Genomic DNA, 22,619 nt, shown 5'->3' with positions numbered 1-22,619 from the left:
TCGATAGTTGAATCTCAGATAGAGGAGGAGCAATGTGGTTTTTGTCCTGGCCGTGGAACTGTGGACCAGCTCTATACCCTTGCAAGGGTGATGGAGGAGGCATGGGAGTTTGCCCAACCAATCCACATGTGCTTTGTGGATTTGGAGAAGGCTTATGACCGTGTCCCCAGGGGCACCCTGTGGGGGACGCTCCAGGAGTATGGGGTGGGTGGCTTTCTGTTAAGAGCCATTCAGTCCCTTTACCAGAGGAGCGTGAGTTTGGTCCGCATAGCCGGTAGTAAGTCGGACCTGTTCCCAGTGAGGGTTGGACTCCGCCAGGGCTGCCCTTTGTCACCGGTTCTGTTCATCACTTTTATGGACAGAATTTCTAGACGCAGCCGTGGTGTGGAGTGTGTCGAGTTTGGTGGCAGGAGAATCTCGTCTCTGCTTTTTGCGGATGATGTGGTCCTCCTAGCTTCATCCAGCTCTGACCTTCAGCTCTTGCTGGGTAGGTTCGCGGCCGAATGTGAAGCGGCTGGGATGAGGATCAGCACCTCCAAATCTGAGACCATGGTTCTCGACCGGAAAAGGGTGGCTTGCCACCTCCGGGTCGGGGGAGAGGTCCTACCTCAAGTGGAGGAGTTTAAGTATCTCGGGGTCTTGTTCACGAGTGAGGGTAGGAGGGATCGGGAGATCGACAGGCGGATTGGTTCGGCGTCTGCAGTGATGCGGACGCTGAGCCGATCTGTCGTGGGGAAGAGGGAGCTGAGCCAGAAAGCCAGGCTCTCGATTTACCGGTCGATCTACGTCCCAATCCTCACCTATGGTCATGAGCTTTGGGTAATGACCGAAAGAACGAGATCGCGGATACAAGCGGCCGAAATGAGTTTCCTCCGTAGGGTGGCCGGGCTCAGCCTTAGAGATCGGGTGAGGAGCTCGGACATTCGGGAGGGACTCGGAGTAGAACCGCTGCTCCTCCGGATCGAAAGGAGCCAGTTGAGGTGGTTTGGGCATCTGGTCAGGATGCCTCCTGGACGCCTCCCCGGGGAGGTGTTTCGGGCATGTCCTGCCGGCAGGAGGCCCCCGGGTCGACCCAGTACACGTTGGAGAGGTTACATCTCCAATCTGGTCCGGGAACGCCTTGGGGTCCTGCCGGAGGAGCTGGTGGACAAGGCCGGGGAGAGGACGGCCTGGAGCTCCCTAGTTGGGATGCTGCCCCCGCGACCCGGACCCGGATAAGCGGAGGAAGACGACGACGACGACATCAGTGTTGTTGTGTGCGGTAATTATTTTCAGCAGACTCAAGCCAATTTTTTTTTATAGATGAAGGACATGTCTGCTTAATTTATTGGTAAACTATTATAATAAAATGCCAAAAGTCACATTGTGTGACAGTAAACTCATAAAAACAGACAAAACATATGTTTATAGGCCTGCAAGTGAACGAGGGATTATTACTCTGAGAACTTTAACACCATCACAATTATCAAATACATTTGCAGTATGTAGAATGTTTATTACAACAAATTGAAATGTATGTCATGGAAACACCTAAATTGAACACTGATCAGTTTGTCAAATCAACAGTTTATGAGGAGTTTTAAATTGGTTGCAGTGTCCTGATCCAGCATCAGACAGTGTGTGTAGGTCGGGATTCATTGTAATGTTGTCTAAACATATTTTTCTATGTCACCATGGCAAATTTTTCACTTGTGTTTTGTGTTTAGAAAGAGCAGGAGTCCTGCAGCCAACCACTATCAATTCATTTATTAATCTGGTCAAAAGCTGGGTGGTGGTTATTAAATTGATTCTTATATAGATTGTGGAAGAACAACTCGTACTAATGATTCAGTTAATATACAGTTAATTCCACAATATAACTCAACGTTTTATGTCTAACATGTTGATATTTAAAGTTTTGAAAGTTGGAACCACCATCCCAGTGTACCACCTCAGACCGGTTTCAATTTTGTCTAAGTCAAGTCAAAGTTGATTTATAAATAACATTTTAAAATGACAATGTGTAGTTTTTATTCTTAATCTCTGGGCATATCCATCAAACTGTTGTTGAAAATGTTTAAATGATGCCCAGTTGTTAAAAAACTATTGGCAGCTTTGTAACATATAAAGCATAAAAATCTGGTAAATATGGTAGTGGGTCTAAGGCCCAATCTCAATACTCGCACTACACCCTGTGGTCTTCAGCAACACGTACTTGGAGAAAGTGTGCAGTAAAGCTTCGAGTGTGTGGTACACAAGTGTGCAAATAATTGCCAAATTGAGACGGGGAGCATTGCGTCATCGATCGCAACGCATGCCGTGATGCTGGTCGCTGTGAAACTTTTTTCAAAAACCTTTATTAACAACTTTCAAACAAACAACAAAGCAATTATTTGAAATAAATTTTACTTCATTGCTGCTTCGTCTAAAACATTCAGAGCATCAACTAATCATCTTAAAATTATTTATTTATTTATTTAAACATAATTTTATATGGAGGAATAACCACTTGAGATGAAACATCTCGTTTTCGAGTGGGTCCTTTACAACAAAAAGAACAAAAAACAAGAGCAAGACAGCAGAGCAAAAATCAAAATCAAAACATTACAGCAATCATTTACAGACACACACACACACACACAAACACACACACACACACACACACACACACACACACACACACACACACACACACACACACACACACACACACACCCTCAAAGGCTCACAATACTTCACCCCACACTACACGACCCCAACTAACAAGGACTAAACAAAAGCAACAGCCAGCTGAACAAATACAATCAGTAACATATAGACAATTATTCCTGAAGGTGATCGACCAGAGCCCTTCGAAAAGTAGTGAATGATGATAAACCACGAATAGATAAAGGAAGATTAGTCCAATCACATGGAGCCTTAAAACCAAAAGCATGTTTCCCTACCTCTCTTTTCACTCTAGGAACAACAGAAAAGAGCTGGTCATTATGCCGCAGGCTGTAAAGCGAATTATAAGGAATTGAATGCATTTTAAGATAATCCGGATAATTAAAGTAAAAAGTTTTAAAAATAAACTGAAACCAGTGAAACTGTCTCCTGACATCAGGTGCGAACCAGGACAACTGTCGATACATCACATTTCTATTTGTCCTAAATGGACAACGAAGAACAAAACGACAGAGACTATTATAAGCAACATCAATAAGATGCAAGCAGGAGGATGAAGTGTTCTGATAGATAATATCAGCATAGTCCAGAATAGGCAGAAGCAGCTGTGTGGCGATTCTTTTCCTAACCAGAAAGTTAAAACAATTAACAGATTGATAGAGGATTTTAAGATGAGAATTGAATTTTTTTGTAGTTGATTATATGTGTTTTAAAGGAGAAATCAGGTTCCAGCCAAATACCAAGATATTTTATGGTCTCCGTGGTCTCCAGAGGAGAGGAGTAGAGAAAACAAAGCTTTAGGTTTTTTTTCACCAATATCTAGGGATTTCTTATGAAACAGTAAGAAATATGAGTTTGACTTATTAAGGAGAAGTTTATTAGCCAACAACCACTGCTGAAGAGAATTAAAGTCTTTTTGTAGCGAAAAATGTATCTCGGTGAGAGTTGGCTTACTACAATAAATAACTGTCATCAGCATAAAGATGAATATTACAGTCTGTGCAGCACAGGGGCATATCATTAACATAAATAGAAAACAATAAAGGTCCCAAGGAAGAACCTTGAGGGATGCCTTTAGATATTCCAATTAAATTTGGCTGATGGCCCCTGTACAACACACACTGGTGACGATGATGTAGGTGAGAGATAAACCAAAGTAAGGATGATCTTGAAAGGCCATTAGCATGCAATTTATCCAGTAGAAGATAATGAGTAAAGAAAATTAACACATTTCTTTAGAAAATTCATGTTTTCAGAAAAGTAACTTGAGGCTTTTCTCCTGCATAAATGACTTGTGGGTAATACCTTTGCCCGAGGTCTGCATCCCTGCGGACTTGGGTGAAGTGCAGATTAAGGGTGCAATGGGGGTGTGGTCAACTTCTGCACTTGAGAATCAGGACACCCTACACACTCACACCCCTGGCCGGGAACGCGCAATTGAAGGGCGCAAGGGTGCAAGTGCGAGAATTGAGATTGGGATTGGGCCTAAGTCTCTGGGCGACTCCATATTAGATGCCATGTTTCCTTGTACAGGAGCCCTTGAGGACAAAACACATTTACTGATTTGTAACAAATGGTTACAAAACTTTCACCATTAATAAACGTTGTTGTTTTACACATTTACCTCTTCACTCATTTTTGCTGCAAATACTGCTTTTTTTCATGCCTCGCAAATGCTTTACAGGGAGTCTAGGGTTACTTTGTGAAATGGGTGAAATTCACATGGGTGGGGGTGGAATTTAATCAAATCCAAGTAGGGCTGCTCAATTAATCGAATTTTAATCACGATTACGATCCGAGTTTTGAACGATTATAAAAAACAAAACAAGCCGATTATTTGCTCCTCCCACTTGCGCTGCCCTGAGTTGCAAATGAAGCGCTCCTCCTAGGGTGTTGCCAACTTGGCGACTTTGACGCTATTTCTAGCAGCTTTTCAGACCCCCTTCTTGACTTTTTAAATCTTAAAAGTACCTAGCGAACACCTCAGAAACATCTCTGGTAACCCTTAGCTACTTTCTGGATAACTGTCGTCGACGTTTCCTGCAGGTTAGCTAAACACTCCGCCTGCGCTCCGGACCGTTCTTCAGGACATTAGGAAAGGGAATGATGTAGTGATGTGTCAGTCGCTAAAGAAACAGCTCTCAGAGCCGGCTCCCTGTTGGAGTAACCAGAGTGAGTGACACACACACCGTACCTACGGACTCCTGAACCGCTAAAAACGGCTAAATGTGCGCGTGCTAAACACGTGCAGCTTGCCCCGATTGATGTGAGACCGGGTTGGGGGTTGGGGGGTGCAGCTTTGGTTGGGACAATTATTACATTAACTGATGGACTTGTAAATAAATAGTTTATAAATAAGGTAGAAATAAGTTCCTCACGCTGATAAATAATAGCTAATCTCTCTGAGGACACGGTGCTAGTGCACTCTCCTACAGCACCTTGACACAACTCAATAAATGTTATGCAACATTTTGTGAACATCAATTTATTTGCAGTTATTTGTTATAAATGCCACTGTATAATTCTTGCTGTCAGTATTTGCAAGATATTGGTATTTGGTTCTGTACTGGTTAGACTTAAATGAGTTAAACCAAGGTCTATAGCCCTTGGGTCATAGACTATGAGCTATAAGTATATTGGTCTTTTTATACTGGGAATCAGGAGTTATTTTAGTGATCGTCCTGTATCTTATTTATTTTTGTCCTGATTGTGCCCTGAGCAATTTTATGATTGAATAAAAACAAATAAAATCAACATAAATAGAAAAATCGTCCTAAATAATCGTGATCTCAATTTCAGTCACCATAATCGTGATTATTATTTTTGCCATAATCGAGCAGCCCTAAATCCAAGCATCTTAATTATATTATATTTTAAAATAGTATGATACAGATCTGTTAAATCAACATCTGTTGCTCAAAGTGCTGAACAAGCAAAATTCACTTATTAACAACACAAGAAAACTGACTTTTCCATAGGGTTGGAACTACAACAGGAAAATCTTTACCACCTCTGGCTTTCAACCTCTTTCTGAGAGTGGCCAATGTGGAGTGATTGTTGGACCTTGAGCCAAAAGAAGACTGGAAAGTTCCTGGAAAAAAGAAGACCGGAGACTGTTTCAACAATCAAAGATCACGCTCCTTACCCTCCCTGGAAATTGTTACTCTAGGATGTTGGGAAGGGGGCTGATTGTCATTGTTGCAATTCAGGAGGATCAGGGTGACTTCCATCCAGGTCATGGAACAGTGGACCAGATTTATACCTTTGCAGACTACTTAAGTGGGTTTTGATGGTTTAGTTGTCAAGTTCAAATGGGATTTGTGGATTTGGTGAGGGTTTACTGTTGTGTTCCCTAAGATGTTCTGTGGGGACATGCTGTAGTTTTGTTAGGTGGTGAGGTTTCACTGGTAAAGTTTACCTAGACCCTTTACAAACAAAGCAAAAGCTGTGTCCACATTTTCAGCACCATGGGGAAGTCATTTTCAAATCGGGTTGGACTCTGCCAGAACTGCCCCCTGTCTCTAATCCTGGTTGTTGTGTTCATGGGTGGATCATGGTTATGGAGACAGAGTGGTCTTGTTTGCGAAGCTTGTGGTTTCATTGCCACTCTTTGTAGATGACGTGGTTCTGTTGGCATCTTCAAATGTGCACTGAGTTGGTTTACAGCTTATGATCAGTTGGTGACAAAAAGAACAAGACTCTTGATACAAAAGGTAGAAAAAAAGTTTATTTTATAGTTTGGCTTTGAAGGTTTTGGAGGAGGTCCCACTAGGAGGAGATCCTGGGGCAGATGCTCAAATCTAGAGGGACTGTATATCCTCTCTGGCCTGTAAATGCTTTGAGACCCATCAGGAGGAGTGTGTTAGAAAGGGTAGGTGGAGAAAGATGTGTCTGGGGCTCCTTCCTGGACATGTTACCTTGCAACCTGACCTTGGATAAGTAGTAGGGAATAGATGGCTTGTTAGATAAGATTTTAGTTTTCTAATTTAGAAGAATGCAGCTGAAACACCAGAGACAAACAACTAGTCACACACACACACACACACACACACACACACACACACACACACACACACACACACACACACACACACACACACACCTTTGGAAAATTCCAGTTTTATTTTATAGTCTCCAGTTTTATGATTGGTTCACTTGATTGTATTGTCTGCAGTCATCCTGCCCAGACCAAAACAAGGATTATTCTAGACTGACCAGACTCACCTTTTATGGACTCACACTTGGGCCTGGATTCCTGCTGTCTGTGAGGTTTAGATCCTCTAAGATTCATAGTTGCTTCAAAGAAAATTGCTACAGTCAGTGTGTGCATCTGTTCCTAAAACAATCATCTGCGCTGGCAGGCTTTTATTTAACAAACCATTTATTTTCAACGCTTTGTCTGTTAGCCATAATTAACCCTCATCCTGTTGTTTTTCATATCAAAGTCACCTTTGTGGGAGATTCCATTAATGAAGTGAAACGTCTGCGTGCAATTACACATCGTTTTTTTCTTTAATGTTTTCTTAAGAGGTTCGTTTAACTTGTGTTCTTTTTTGTTAACTGCATAAATGAAATAAACAAAACAAATAAATAAATACAGACTCATTTTACTCTTGATATTTATTTGTTTGTTTATTTTTTAGCAGATGCTTTTATCTAAATTAACTTAAATTGGCATGCAGGAGGTATGTGGAATACCTGAAGAGAACCAACGCACAAATAAGAAGGACATTCAGATATAAAGTTAGATTTTGCTGGAGCTCATATGAATGTTTCTCTTCTAAGGACTCAATTTCCGTACTTTATATCAACAATCAAAACCCCAGTCACACATGAGAAACACGTTTTATGCGCTTCTGAAAGAGAAACGCTTCCAAATGCTGTGAGTCTGAAACTGGCTTTCTGTAGCTCTGGGTCTAATCTACCAATGTTTTTGTATGTATTCATTTTATAGATATGGAACTAGCAAATGGATTTGAGACCATTGGTGATGATTAAAGTCAAACTTGTGCCCTTTTCTTTCATGTTAAGACAATGATTGTTCAACATCCCTCACCTCAGGTAGGGTTGGGTATCGGCATTGAGTATCAACTGAAACAGGGACTCATTTTCAGTTTTTCCCGACTCGTTCAAATTTTATTATTCCGTTCTTAATTTCAACGACCGGTCCGCCGACTGGAAGAAGACGAAGTTCAGACTATTTTATCAAGTAAGACCTATGGTTAGCTGGCTCATTTAAAACACGTAAAGTTTTTGGACCTTGCCTCTTGAGAGAATCAGAATCAAGAATCGCTAGGAACCGGAATCGAAACAACGATTTGGAATCAGAACCAAAATTATTCAAATATTCAAACGATGCCCAACCCTAGTCAAATGTTTGCCCAGTGAGCTGAGTTGCAGATTAAAGAGCAAGTCACCCCCTACAAGAAACTTACCTCACTCCCACTTCATGTTTGAAAAATGCAACAAATGCTGTTGCTTGGCAGAGCGAGAGGGCGGAGCCGCTAACAAATACACACACAGGCTCACAATGCCATTATGACATCATAATGTACCAGATGACATCATAGCATACCTCTTAGCCAATAGCAGTGGCAGATTTAAATTCAGATACAGTGCAGAATTTTCCCTGACGACGGCGCAACGCTGACAGTCGTAGGCAGAATATTTGAATTTTAACCAAGATCCACTGAGCTGCCAAATTATTGTCTACATGTGTCTGTAGCACGGTTAGACACTCCTTTATATAGTTTATCAGCAAAAAAATGTGATTTGGGGGTGACTTGCTCTTTAAATACAAAGTGTGTGTTCACTTACACCTTAGATGATGGAGCAACTGGAGTTGAAGAGAGAAAAAAAGACAAACCAGTTTTAATGAACAAATCTGTTTAGGCATTGTTTAGACAGTTGCTGCAATAAAAGCTATTCATTGTTATTTAAAAGGCTAATACGTGCATGTGCCCGGTTATTTCCTGTCTGGGCTAATTCTGCCTTGTCATTGTTAATGTTAGAGAAATTATAGCAGAACTGATTTTTTTTTTTTCAAATAAGAGATTTACGTTTTTTCAGTGTACTAACATATGTTAGGTATTCAGTACAGATCATATGTTATCACCAGCACTGTAATGTTATATTTTATGATGTAATAAGATTACAATAAGCTTTACTTATCCTAGACAATCAGAGGTAGCCTTTTTAGAAGCTGTTATTTTGGTCTGGTTGACAGGTTATGTAAATTAAAATACATTGATCATGACACAAAACTATTTAATTTATTTTAAGTCGTGTAAAGGTATTTTAAAACTTGTTGATCAATAAACATGATATTTAAAGCAAATAATGTTCATCATCTATCTTTTCCTGGGCTGTAAGTTCTTACAGTAAAGCTTACTGTTCTTCTTTAAGCTGTCGTTGGGCAACGTTTGACTTGCAGACAGACACTGAGTTTAGTTGCACCTGTGGTTTATTCCACTGTGGTGGTACAGACATAGATGCTTAACAGGATGTATCAAAGTACAAAGAGAATGTTTGCAATGTAGTCAACCTAAATTAAACATGATTCACAAGGTCTACGTTAGTGATGCACTGATATGAAATTTTTGGACCGATATCCGATATTAAGATCACTGTTATGGCCGATAACCGATATTTGCAAATACTTACTGATGTACTGACATTAATGCGTCTAAAATCAGCAGATTTTGTATAAAATGAAAATTGTTAAAGCTGAATTTACGTTATTATGTACAAACAACACACACATTTATGATTCTGAGATGATTACATTCACTGTTCGCATGACTAAACAGTCACACATCACCCCCCGCACCCTCAGAAACAGGCAAACAAATGGGACGAGATGGAAAAAATATTGGTTATTAATATTGGCCCGGTTTTATTTATTGAACCGATACCGATATGTTAAATAACTAACATCGGCCGATATTGATGCCGATATATTGTCCATCCCGACTCTACGTTTATGTATTTAGGAGACGCTTTTATCTAAAGCTTCTTACAAATAACATATTTCAAAAGGTTTCACTAGCGAAAAAAGATGCACACCAACTGTTTTATGATTCTGCTTTATTTACCCATTTACATACTTTGCAGTTGATTTAAAATCTGCGTTCAATATTTTTATTTTCTAATTTTTATATTTGATCTATTTTTAGAGCTTGGGATGGCGCAGCGGAAGTTTGCCCAGTGCCTTGGAGAGTTCCACTTTGAGTACATTGGCGATGCAAAAACAGATGATGAGAGATGCATCGGTAAGTGTGGACTTTCTACCTCAGGTGAAGAAAAGGTAACCACAGCATATAAACGTGCTCTTAAAATTTTTGTTTACACCTTCTTTTTCCTCTACCAGTAAATTAGGACAGCTCTTTACTCGTAATCACAGTGCCTGGTCTCATGAGCTGTCGGGTAAACTACTCAGTGTGTGAGTTAAATCCTTTTTGAACATTAAAGTTTGTTTTTTGTTTTTTTTTTGTTTCTACAGATGAGTCTTTACAAGAGTTCTCCTCATTCCTCAAAAACTTAGAAGATCAAAGAGAACTAATGGTGAGAATGACCAGTCAAAACCTGCCTTCTGCATGAAGGAAAGGACCGTGTGTGTGTGTGTGTGTGTGTGTGTGTGTGTGTGTGTGTGTGTGAGAGAGAGAGAGAGAGAGAGAGAGAGAGAGAGAGAGAGAGAGAGAGAGAGAGAGAGAGAGAGAGAGAGAGAGAGAGAGAGAGAGAGAGAGAGAGAGAGAGAGAGAGAGAGAGAGAGAGAGAGAGAGAGAGAGAGAGAGAGAGAGAGAGAGAGAGAGAGAGAGAGAGAGAGAAACTAGATTTGCAAGGTTGTGTGATTTTTTTTCTTGAGTTCCCACAAGTACTTTTGTAATAAATGCAACTCAGCAAGAAACAAGTTTACAAAAAAAAAGTGGGATAGCAAAAGCAATACTTTGCTTTTTCTAATTTGGTGAGGCATTTATTCCATCTGTTATGTCTGCTGTTAAATTTAGGCTCACGAGTAATTAAACTGAACCATGACAAAAGTTTAGCAGAAGCCTACTTTTTGTTTGTAGGAGTGTTTTTTGTTGCTCACTCCCAGGAAGAAAAGAAAATTGTCTGCATTTACACACATGGCAGCACCCCCATTAATTATCTACAAGTGTAATTAATCATCTGACACAAGCAGAATTAGTGAAAGTGAAAGTAAAATCTTCTGCTTTATCCCAATCAGACATCAGGTTTAGCTAGACCAGCCATTAGAAGGATTTGATTTCCATCTGATCAGATCTATATTTACCTGGGTGTTGTGTTAAATGTTGTATAACTGAGATTTGTGTGTTTGCGAATGTCAATTAGCTGTTTCGGCCATCTTGATTAGTACTGATAGCAAAAATTAATTAACTGCAGATGTACATTATAACTGATTTTATTCAAGGTTATCCACGGGTTCATGAGATATTTTGCGTGTGTGATAAAAATGGCAGCACCACAACTTGTATATAAATATAAAATATTTTATAATGCTGTTGGAATATTTTTAAAATATAACTGTGCACAATTATTATTTTTTTTAGTAAAGGAAAACCTTCGTACCATGATTAATTATAACCCAAACAGCTTTTTAAAATTTACATTAGGGCTGGGCAATAAATCGAAAATTTATTGTTATCAAAATTTCGGACTCTTATCGAGATCATTTTTCCCATCTCAATAAATTTGATAATTAAAAATGAAAAGGTGTTTGTAGGTTGGCAACATTCATGTCACTTTAAGAAGCTGTACCACCTTGAGTCATGTAAAAATGTGACTTAATGTAATACGTGTGACAGCCCCATCTAGTGGACAACTTTTTTTTTGCGCATACCTGTAGTTATCGTCCATTTATTGTTATCAAGGTGAAATCCTTAATATATCGTGACATTGATTTTAGGCCATATTGCTCAGCCCTGATTTACATAAATAGCTTTGAATCAGTCTCTCCTACAGTTCATGCTTATATGTGGTATATATAAGTAATTAACTGTAAATGACAACACGATTATAAGGTACGCTCTGATCCAATCACGTGATTGGAAATCGGGCCCGATAAGGTGATTTTCAAAAGATCGGAATCGGAAAGATTATTTCTAATTTGAACAAGTTCTTCTTCATCAATATTCATTGCTTTACATATGACAACAGCATAACGTCCCGCAATTTAAGGTAGTTGAGGAATTCAGATAGCAAAACATGTACCTGCTAGCTTGCAGGCTAATACAGAGTTTATTTGTTGCCTCAGCAGAGAGAAAATGTTTGTATTTGTTTAGGACAGCAAAGGGAATATAATAGACACGTGTATAAACTGGGTTCTTAACCTGGTGGTAAAGATAGTGCTGCGTTCAACACATCAACTCTGATACACCACCTTAAAAAAACTAACTCAGTTCATCGCAGCAACTCGGAGAAAAACATAGCCAACTCTGAAACATACGTAAAAAAAAAAAAAAATTATTAAACAGAAATTGTCTACAGACAGCAAAAATTCTGCAAAAGCTGCATATTTCTTACACTTTTTTTCTTAATTTTGTGCATTTCTAAAGTATCGGATCAGGACTCGGTGTTTGCAAATACCGTATTGACCAGAATATAGGACAAGGTTTTTTTTCATTGAAAATAATTTTAAAATCTGTGGTTGTTTTATAATCGGGGTCTGAGCTTTCACACGCTATTTGTCTGGGGGGTCATTACATGGCTGAAACAGTAGAGAGCGCCAGACTGTATGCTCTCAACAGGAGAAAAAAATGGAGACGAGAGGTCCGGAGCAGAGTGGACCGAAAGTGGGGCAAGTTAACAAGCTATAAGGCAGAGTTATGCAAATTTTAAGATGACGGTGGTTAGGTAGCAGAGGCGTCAAACATTGCATGCATGCATTGTCAGTGAGGATGACGTTCAGTGGGAGGAGCCGGCAGGTGTAGTGATCTGATGGTACACCCCGCAGCAGCATGAGAGTGAGTGAGTACAGCGAGGCAGAGGGTGTCTGAATAAAAGCCTCATTAAACTTTTGATTTCACATGCCAGCAAAGTTCTAATAGTTTGCTTTAATGTTGAATTTTTGCTCATTATTAGTTATCGATTTTTGATGAAAAGTAGTTTATTTAAAGTGTTTTTTTTTTTCTTCTGAAGATCAGTCTTGGAAAGAGGGGTTCGTCTTATAATCGGGGTCGTCCTTTATTGGGGTCAATGCGGTACTCAAAACCAAATGACTCGGACTCTGATTGGGAGCAAAAAATAAAAAAATAAATTATCGAAACATCCCTAACAATTATGCAAATAAACAACCATCTTTCCTTAGCATCTGATTCTTGTCGGTGTTGACCAGTTTTTTTCCAAATGGCTTTCAGTTGCTTGGCTTTTGCATTCGACCGAGTTTATGTGATCATCCATCCTGATTCCTTAGAAAACATTCACATAAGTTTCTTGCTAACTCACTTTGAATCCACATCTTTCAGTAGACTCGGTTTCCTAGTTGGTATATTATAGAAACTGTTCCTCTGCTTGTGGCTGCTTCAGGGTCAGTGTCACCCTGCCTGGGAGTGACTGCACAGATGGCTGGAGTTATTACGCACAATCTTTAAATAACACCATATATGTTATGAGCAGCAATGAGCTGCTCAAACCCATAAACTGGCTTGTTACTCAACAAGCAGTATCAAAGTCTGCTGTTTTAAATGCTGCAGCAGTCACACCTCCAGTAGAAAATTAAAATTTAAAAGCAGGCATTTAAAGACTTTAGAAATTTGAATAGGTATGTGACCTGGCATAGTCCCTCAAATTGTGATGCACAGTTTACAGTGCCTCACGTCACTGTGTAAATGACTATCTTCCTGTAATATCTGTGTGTAGAGTCTGAGGTTAGGATGAGAACCCATCATTAGTTGATCACTGTTTCGCTAGGCTTACACCAAGGTGGTAAGCACTCCTCGGCATAGTGCAATGACATCACAGTGCAAAGTAAGGGAAAAGGGGATGCATGCACAGACATGTCCTGCTGACAGCACAGCAGAAACACCACAGGAGGACTATTCAATTCAATTCAAGTTTATTTATATAGCGCCAAATCACGACAAGAGTCGTCTAAAGGCACTTCACATAATAAACATTCCAATTCAGGTCAGTTCATTAAGCCAGTCAGAAATAATGTTTCCTATATAAGGAACCCAGCAAATTGCATCACGTCACTAACTAGTGTCAGTGACTATACAGCAATCCTCATACTAAGCAAGCATAAAGCGACAGTGGAGAGGAAAACTCCCTTTTAACAGGAAGAAACCTCCAGAGAATCCTGGCTCAGTATAAGCAGCCATCCTCCACGACTCACTGGGGATCGAGAAGACAGAACACACACACACACGCACGCACGCACGCACACACACACACACACACACACACACACACACACACACACACACACAGACACAGACACAGACACACACACAGACACAGAGGCACACACACACACACAGAGACAAAGACAAAGACAAGTAAAGACAAGTAATGTGTCTACAGTTACATTGTGATGTCTTAGTAAATATTCTATTTGGTGAAAGATAAACTTTATTGTATTTATCCTAGTGGATCTATAATTAAACGGGTAAACTAGTAGTAGCACATCCAACGTCAAGGAAAGCAAAAAGTTATTATCAGGAGAGAGAGAATGACTACACTGGTGTTACTACACAGGCATTAACCTGCGTCCTAAAATCACGTTTCAAGTTGTGCATTTTTACACAGCAGCTAAACAAGAAACTCATAAACAAGTCAGCCCACAGTTTAGTTGGTTTCCACTTTCATCACATTTTCTTGCTTTTTGTGAATTCAGTCACTTTGTTTTAAAGGGTTTGGTTGGAATTTACTGCAGAAACTGTGTCTGAAGATGTGGTTTATGCATGCTATGGGACTTTAATGGGATTTTGCAATTGATGCCAATGGAGTTACAATATTGTTGCACATTGTTCAAAGTCATCCAGTTCATTTCTAACTTTAAAACTTCACATTGAGAGCATCTAAAGCTCAAAGAGAGTCTAGTCTAGGGTCAATCACAGTAAAGCACCCCACAACCAAAAAGCTCCACAAAACAAGCATTCATTACTAAGGATATAAAATATTAATGGTCTTCACTGAGATGAAAGTAACTGCATCTACCTTCCCTTTAGATGAGAAACATCACAGAAACTTTAATGAAACCTCTGGAGAAGTTCAGGAAAGAGCAGATCGGTGCAGTGAGGGTAATGTATGATTGTTCATTTTTTTACTCCGTGTGTTCAATAGCGCTACTGAGGTGTTTGGTGTATGTTAATCATTTATATGTGTTTGTTTTAGCACTAGAAAAATGTTTGCCATCTAATTGTAACTTTTTATTCACCTTCAAAATAATATTTATTTTTTCTTTTCAATTTATTCTTTTTAAGACGGAAAGAAAAAAGTACGACAAAGAAACGGAGAAATACTACAGCTCCCTGGAAAAGCTTTTAAATATGTCTGCAAAGAAGAAAGAGCCACAGCTACAAGAGGTATTTAGCTCTCAGATGGACACGAAACGCACACATAACCTTATATTTATGACAGAAAGATGAGCAGCAATCTTTGTTTCATGTGTTTCTGTGTTTGGGAGGGCGGTAAGGAAGTGGCTAGTTTGCTACACCTGGTAAACAGTCTCGTGGTCAGTGGTTTACATCTCTTCTTAAAAAGGAAATGTTTTCTTTTTCTTTTTTTGGCGCTATGCCACCGAGAGCGGTAGTGGCTTAAGCAGCTGTTGGTGAGAATTCAGCAGCCTTTTATTAAACAAGGCTTCTGTGTGTTCTTGTGTTTGGGACTCTGGAAGCTACAATAGCAAATCTGCAAAACAAGATTACTTTTAAACACAGACTCACAGAACTCTCCCCCCTACCATCGGCTATCATCCCGGTCCGCTTCCCCCTGACATGGGAATGTGCATTGCTCAAGTAAACGAGACACTACAGGGTTTGTACGGGTGCTAGAAATCCATCAGTGTTTTATCGCCACAAATAACACGAGTCCGAAGGAGTTCTGCCATGTGGCAGCGTTGCTAATGCTAACAGTTAGCTTCTACCAGCTGAGGGGTGCTCTTCTGTTTATGTACACTAAAACTAAAACGTCGCAAATCAAAATAAGATGAGTCCATGAATGTTAAATAACAGTGTGACGTAGATCAGTCGGGCTTTTAAAAAGCCTAGTATTTTACGGTCTACTGTCTATCAGAAGCTAATGTATGAGATAGGTGTAGCGTTGTTTTTTTCATGTTCAGCCTGCATGAAAAGCTCAGTGACCAATCATTAAAAAATGTTTTTTCAGTGTTCCACACCTTTAGGTCTTTGCAAATGCTTGAGAATAAAAGTGCACATTTTTGCATTTAAGATCAATCCAGATAGTTTAACGAGAAAAGTCAAACCTTCCCTGAGTGGGTCAGCTCCTTTCTGTAACACCGGTGTGTGAGCAGCACACTCCACCTAGCAAACTGCTATACTAGTCGCGTGAGTGAAAGCTCTACTTTGGGACTGAGAGCTGCGTGTGTCAAATGGTGACAAAAAAGTAGCTCATACTGCGGCTCCAGTGCAAAACCCAACGTTTGCTACAGCAAACCAGTGTGATTATTGCTATCCTACTTGTGATCTTGTTGCTGTTTGTAAGCAATTGTTTTTAAAGCATGTCTCAGTTTCAGCTGGCTGCATGTTTTTGTCCGAGTTGCTGCTGAACTGGGAGAACAGTGTTTGGTTTTAAGGTGACAGACTAGAACTTAATGCAGACCTGTTAAAAATTTAAACTAGGCCATTGTGGTTACGTTTTGCAAATCTCATTTTCAGGATAAATTTACATGCTATTTGCATTATAAGGTTATATATCCAATCTTTTCCATCTAATTCTGACCATTTAAAATCATGTGATCAGGCCTGATTTTTGATCCTGTGAACAGTAATAAATCATTTCATATGATAGTGAGGTAGAACTGTTCTCTTGAGTTCTTATGTATTGTTCTTCCGGCTCTTGGAGAGTACAGACGCTTTTTTCCTCCTCTCCTCCCTATCTAATCCCAAGGCTCTGTCTGTCTTTTGATGTACGGCACTTCTGCATTTTTTCTGGAAACTGGAAATGATTAAAAATGGACCTGGTCAGTTGGTCTCTCAACGCGATAGACAACATTTTTTCAACGATGATAACGGGAGAAGGGGCTCCCGGATGCCCCTCTGGGACAGAGCCAGCTGGGCCTATCATGGACTCCTGGAAACAGTGGAACCTGGTCTGTCCCTCTCAACTGTCTGTAGAGGATTCTGAAGACGTCTGGATATTTGTGGTATTGGTGTCCGGTTTCGTGCTGTTTGGTCTGAGTGGTTACCTGGCTTACCGGAAAATTAATGAGCTGTCGAGGAATATTGGCTCAATCCTGGAGCTCAGGGACGGATTACACCGCGCTGTGAGGACACAAACTCATATAATTGTCGAGATGAGTCGTAAGCTTGGAACTTTGGCTGAGATTCAGACTCTGGCAAAGAAGGTGGATTTGATCAAAGAGAGAGTTGACAGGTCAGCACGGTTGGGATAGATTAATTTACGCCATTATTGGATCGAGAGGGGTTGGAGATCAACAGAACTTTAAGACAGAGATGAAATTATCTCTGTCTGGCCCCAAAACAAGTTCTTATCTGAATCTGGTGCCCTCGAGCCTGTGAGGCTGAAGTGTTTACCCCCCCTAAGAAGAAATGTGGAATGCTGTCGTCGCCATGGCAACTCTGTCTCCCTATCCCAGCCTGGGCGGGACTGAGACCGGTGAAGGTCGTGGAACCGTTTCCAGGAGTCACTGTGTCACTGTAACCCAATTTCCTCCTTCCCCTGTCCAAACGGAGGTGACGAGCGCTGCTCATTGCAGCTGCATGCACTGATGTGAGGAGAGTCCCCACCCCTACCTCCCCACCTAGTGGACACTTTTGTTGTGTAATGTCTGAAGTCCGTTGCATTTCTGTCTGAGGTGGGGTTTTTTTTTGCATAGCAAAGCTGCCCTCTCTGTGGAGGGCAACTCTGAAGTGCCTTTTTTTTCCTGCACCTGACTCAATCCTTATATAAACCCTCTGATTACCTTTAAGGTAGCGCGACTCGGGTTGCGAATGACCACAGTCACCAGTTCTTGTCATGTGTCTATGTCCACGTATGCATGTCTGATCTCAGAATTGTGTGTACTGAAACTCTAATTTCCCTCTGGGATTAATAAAGTATCTTTGAATTGAATTGAATTTATCTCAGAAGCGTGGTGCTTGAAAAATTCTAATATTAACCTTGATAATGCTTGAAAAGAGCTTGAATTTGACTGAATGTTTAATGCAAGCTTGTTTTGCTGATTTAACACTGTAGCTTTAAATCTACGAACATTAGTCTTTTAGGCTGCTCTGCTCTCTCTGACTCTCATAATAAATGACTTCTATCACACTTTAACATGAAGTCCAAGAGATTTTCTGACAGTCCTTAGCCATAAACTCCATCTGCTGCTATGTCAGCTCTCTGAATAGCATTATAAACACGTTAAAATGTGGGTGAGTAGGTAAGACTTTATTCGTCTTAATGCTGCTTTAGAGGAGCAAAGTTTCAGTGTCGTTATTTGCTGACCTGTTATTTTATGGGTTTTGACATTTATGAAATTTCAAAAAATATATAGAAACACTTCCTTAACAACAATGAACAGCTTTTACTGAGATAATAGGTTATGTAAAAAAACATGAAACAAGTGTTTGTTTTGTTTGCTTTAATGCTCGCACAACAAAACAAACAATAGCACAAACAAAATAATCTGAAAGGGTCAGTCTCTTCTCCTGGAGGACGTTTTCTGTGTGTGGTTGAACCTCTCATCCCTGTGGGGGTTTTTTGTGATTGAGTTCACCTTGACCTGGACTGTTGCTGTCTTTCCTTTTTCTTGAAGAGGAATTTGTCGTCTTTTGGTCTTCCTCTTCTTTTGCACCTTTTAATTATTTACTTTTCTTTCGTGTTTCATGTGCAAGTGTGTGGCATAAATAAAATCCAAATCAAGGATCAAAAGATGGAGGATATGCGTTTTATGCAGCCGTCAGAGACCAGTTTGTTACTCAAACATATTATTTAAATCAAGTTTACTAACCATAGATTTTTATAGTAATGTAATTTTCCAACTGCATGTTTGAGTGTCTTTGTCAGCACACCTCTCTGTGGCTATAATTATCCTGCTGTGTGTTCTCCACCTCTCCAGGCCGATGTCCAGGTGGAAACCCTAAGACAGGCCTTTCAGGGGGAGTCACTTAATTATGTGTGTAAGCTGCAAGATATCCAAGAAAAAAAAAAGTTTGAGTGTGTGGAACCGGTGAGTAACCATGGATACGATCAAAGGAGTATTGTTTTAAAGTAAATGTTAAAAATCTTCTGTGCATCTCGTAGTAAAAAGCTTTAAATGGGTTTTGCATGCACAAAACATTGACATTGTAGAATTTCTGTACTGATGCATCAGCATTGTTTCTTCTCTTCTCTTCGGACCTTACAATTACAAAACTATTTTTGTTTTGTTCTTTTTAGATGCTGGCTTTCTTTCAGACTTTATTCACCTTTTATCACCAAGGTTATGAGCTTGCCAAGGACTTTGATCATTATAAAAGAGCACTGCAGATCAATATTCAGAATGTAAGAAAAGTTCTTGTTTTTTTAATCATATTTATAATTAGATCAGTTGTTTTAAATTGTCAGTTTCAGGTCTACTAGTTATGTCTGCTTGAATTTTTACTGTCAAATTTTGGAGAGCATGCTGGATTTTTTACTTTCTAAAAATATTTATTCATTGCACTGATTTATCTTTAATTGCATCCTTGCATTTTGCACTTCTGCCTAATATTAAACTCATTTCATAAAGATAATGGGCTTTTCTGTTGAAGTCCATAAGCCTGTTTTAGTCAGAAGCCTTTGTTTTGAAAGGTCGCCTTAAAGTGGATTAAAAATTCACTTCCTGGAGTGTGTGTTTGCTCTCTCTCTCTCTCTTCCAGACGAGGAGTCGATTCGAGGGCACACGATCTGAGGTGGCATATCTGATGAAAAGGTTTAGTGAGACACCCCAAGTATACAGACAGACCAGCCCTATTAGTTTTGAAGGCTACCTCTATGTACAAGAAAAACGTAAGGCTTAGATATACTATTGTTGTTCTGCATGATAAATGACTCACACTTGTATAGGATCACTCGCTCTACATCCTGAGCTGCTGCTGCTCTAGTATCTTATCAAAGAGATTTGATCATGAGGATGTCCGATGAAGCCCTGCAAGTCCTATATATGTAAATAAACAGTCTGGCCACAATCCATTGACAAATCGTAGGGCCAGATCTACGGTTGTCTTTCAAACTGTCTCTGCATGCAATTGGGCAGAACTAGGACCATTAAGAGCAGCAAACAATGCAAAAAAATACAATCCACAAAAATAAACAATCAGTGATGAACAAGAGTCTGCTTCTAGACCTGCAGAAAGAGAAAACCAACCAACCAAAAAAAGGGACACACAACTATACAACAAGAGCAAGCCATCACTGCGTCAACCTGATGAGGAAATATAAAATCAACATTGTTTTACTGAACGATCAAACGATAATAAATCACAGTGCATTAAGTACCAACCACAGCCTTAAGACATGTGTTGAAAATGCCCAAGTCCATACCTATGAGAGCATCATGTGAGCACCTGTGTGTGTACATACACGTGCTTGTATATGTACTGTTTCTCTATAGGAATCAGAATCAGAAAAGGTTTATTGCCATTGTCAGTGAACAAGCAGTTCACAAACTAGGAACTTGCTTCGGTACTAATGTGCTACATGTAACATGAATAATAAATTTCAAAAATAGAATAAGTAGAATAAAATATAATAAAACTAGCATAAAACATTCAGCTATAAAAAAAAGGCAGGTAATGGTAACATGGCAGATAACGTGACGTTATGTCAAGTACAGCAGACGAACATGGTTGTGTATTTATAATCTATTCACAAGTCTAACGGCAGATGGAAAGAAGCTGTTCTTATGGCGGGAGGTTCTGGTCCGGATGGACCGTAACCTCCTGCCTGAGGGAAGCGGCTCAAAAAGTCTGTGTCCCGGGTGAGAAGGGTCAGCTGCTATCCGGCCTGCACGCCCCCGAGTTCTGGAGATGTACAGGTCCTGGAGAGATGGAAGGCTGCAGCCAATCACCTTCTCAGCGGAGCGCACAATGCGCTGCAGTCTTATGTTTGTCCCTCACTGTGGCTCCAGCGTACCACACAGCAATGGAGGAGGTGAGGATGGACTCAATGATGGCGGTGTAAAACTGCACCATCATCTGGGCCGGCAGCTTGGCCTTTTTCAACTGCCGCAGAAAGTACATCCTCTGCTGGGCCTTTTTGAGCAGGGAGCTGATGGATGGCTCCCACCTAAGATCATGTGTGATGGTGGTTCCGAGGAAGCGGAAGGAGTCCACAGTGGTGACGGGGGAGTCAGTCAGGACGAGGGGGAGAGATGGGGCTGTGACTTTCCTGAAGTCCACGATCATCTCCACTGTCTTCTGAGCATTGAGCTCCAGGTTGTTGCTGCTGCACCAGGACACCAGCCGATCCACCTCCCTCCTGTAGGCGGACTCATCACCGTCAGAGATGAGCCCGATGAGGGTGGTGTCGTCCGCAAACTTGATCAGTTTAACGGAGTCATGGCTCGAGGTGCAGCAGTTGGTGTACAGGGAGAAGAGCAGAGGAGAAAGTACACAGCCCTGTGGGGATCCTGTGCTAATTGTCTGAATGGTGGAAACATTCTTTCCCAGCCGCACGCACTGCCTTCGGTCCATCAGGAAGTCAGTGATCCACCTGCAGGTTGAATTGGGTATGTTGAGCATGGAGAGCTTGTTCTGGAGCAGAGCAGGGAGGATGGTGTTGAACGCAGAGCTGAAGTCCACAAACAGGATCCTAGCGTAGGTTCCCGGGGAGTCCAGGTGCTGCAGGATGAAATGGAGGGCCAGGTTGATGGCGTCGTCTACAGACCTATTAGCTCTGTATGCGAACTGCAGAGGGTCCAGGAGGGGGGAGGTGAAGGACTTGAGATGAGGGAGGACCAGGCGCTCAAAAGACTTCATGACTACAGACGTCAACGCCACAGGCCTGTAATCATTCAGTCCAGTGACACGGGGTTTCTTTGGGACAGGGACAATGGTGGACAGCTTAAAGCAGGCTGGAACGTGGCAGGACTCCAAGGAGATGGTAAAGATGTCCGTGAAGATTGGAGACAGTTCCTCTGCGCAGTGTCTCAGGGTAGCGGGGGAGACACCGCCCGGGCCCGGGGATTTCCGTGTGTTTTGCTTACGGAAAACCCTAAGCACTTCCTCTTTTGTCACTGAGAAGGCAGTGGAGGGGGAGGGGTGGTCAGTGGCGACTGTACTATTCAGGAGCGTCCAATAGAGAGTGTGAATGACCACAGATCTGCCCCCCAAAGATGTGCAGAAGACGAAGGGGCTCCAAGCCAGAGCGCGGGGACCCCAGGACCAAATGTGGCAGGGGGAGGGCAGGCAAAAATGTTTAGCAGCACAAGAAGTCCCAGGAGAGGGACTTCACATCTCTGGCACTAAGCATGCCCAACGTGTCCGCACAAACAGAGGGCTGTAATTGGTCAAATCTACATTTGTTCAAGCCAGTAGTAGACCTGCTGAGACTACAATGGAGTGTGGCCAGACCCATCTACTGTTGGTCTAAATTTTATGGGTATGTTTGATGTTCATGCTGTGTCGTTTGTCTAGGACCACCTCCTTTTGGTTCAAGCTGGGTGAAGCGCTACTGCACATTTGTCAAAGAGCAGAAGATCCTGCACATGGTGACATTTGACCACAGATCAGGTGGAAAGATTGTGAGTAGTTGCAAACGTGCACCGCTGAGCCTTGCTAATGCCATACATGTTATTTATCCCTGTTGAT

At 41.0% G+C, this 22,619-nt stretch overlaps 1 protein-coding gene across 3 annotated transcripts in view; it reads left to right on the top strand.

Moving 5' to 3' along the window:
• Window positions 1-22,619, top strand: part of arhgap10 (Rho GTPase activating protein 10) — an 80,371-nt gene that overhangs the window by 10,912 nt on the left and 46,840 nt on the right. For all 3 annotated transcript variants that reach the window (XM_015963780.3, XM_015963781.3, XM_070550074.1), the window contains exons 2-9: window positions 9,822-9,917; window positions 10,148-10,209; window positions 14,835-14,906; window positions 15,090-15,191; window positions 18,908-19,018; window positions 19,228-19,332; window positions 19,689-19,818; window positions 22,446-22,552. In XM_015963780.3, the coding sequence (XP_015819266.1) occupies window positions 9,822-9,917; window positions 10,148-10,209; window positions 14,835-14,906; window positions 15,090-15,191; window positions 18,908-19,018; window positions 19,228-19,332; window positions 19,689-19,818; window positions 22,446-22,552 (785 nt within the window). The remainder of the gene's footprint in view (window positions 1-9,821; window positions 9,918-10,147; window positions 10,210-14,834; window positions 14,907-15,089; window positions 15,192-18,907; window positions 19,019-19,227; window positions 19,333-19,688; window positions 19,819-22,445; window positions 22,553-22,619) is intronic.

The sequence above is a fragment of the Nothobranchius furzeri genome, chromosome 4 (assembly GCF_043380555.1).
Source record: "Nothobranchius furzeri strain GRZ-AD chromosome 4, NfurGRZ-RIMD1, whole genome shotgun sequence".
Classification (NCBI taxonomy): domain Eukaryota; kingdom Metazoa; phylum Chordata; class Actinopteri; order Cyprinodontiformes; family Nothobranchiidae; genus Nothobranchius; species Nothobranchius furzeri.
This window is presented reverse-complemented; position numbering and strand designations above follow the sequence as displayed.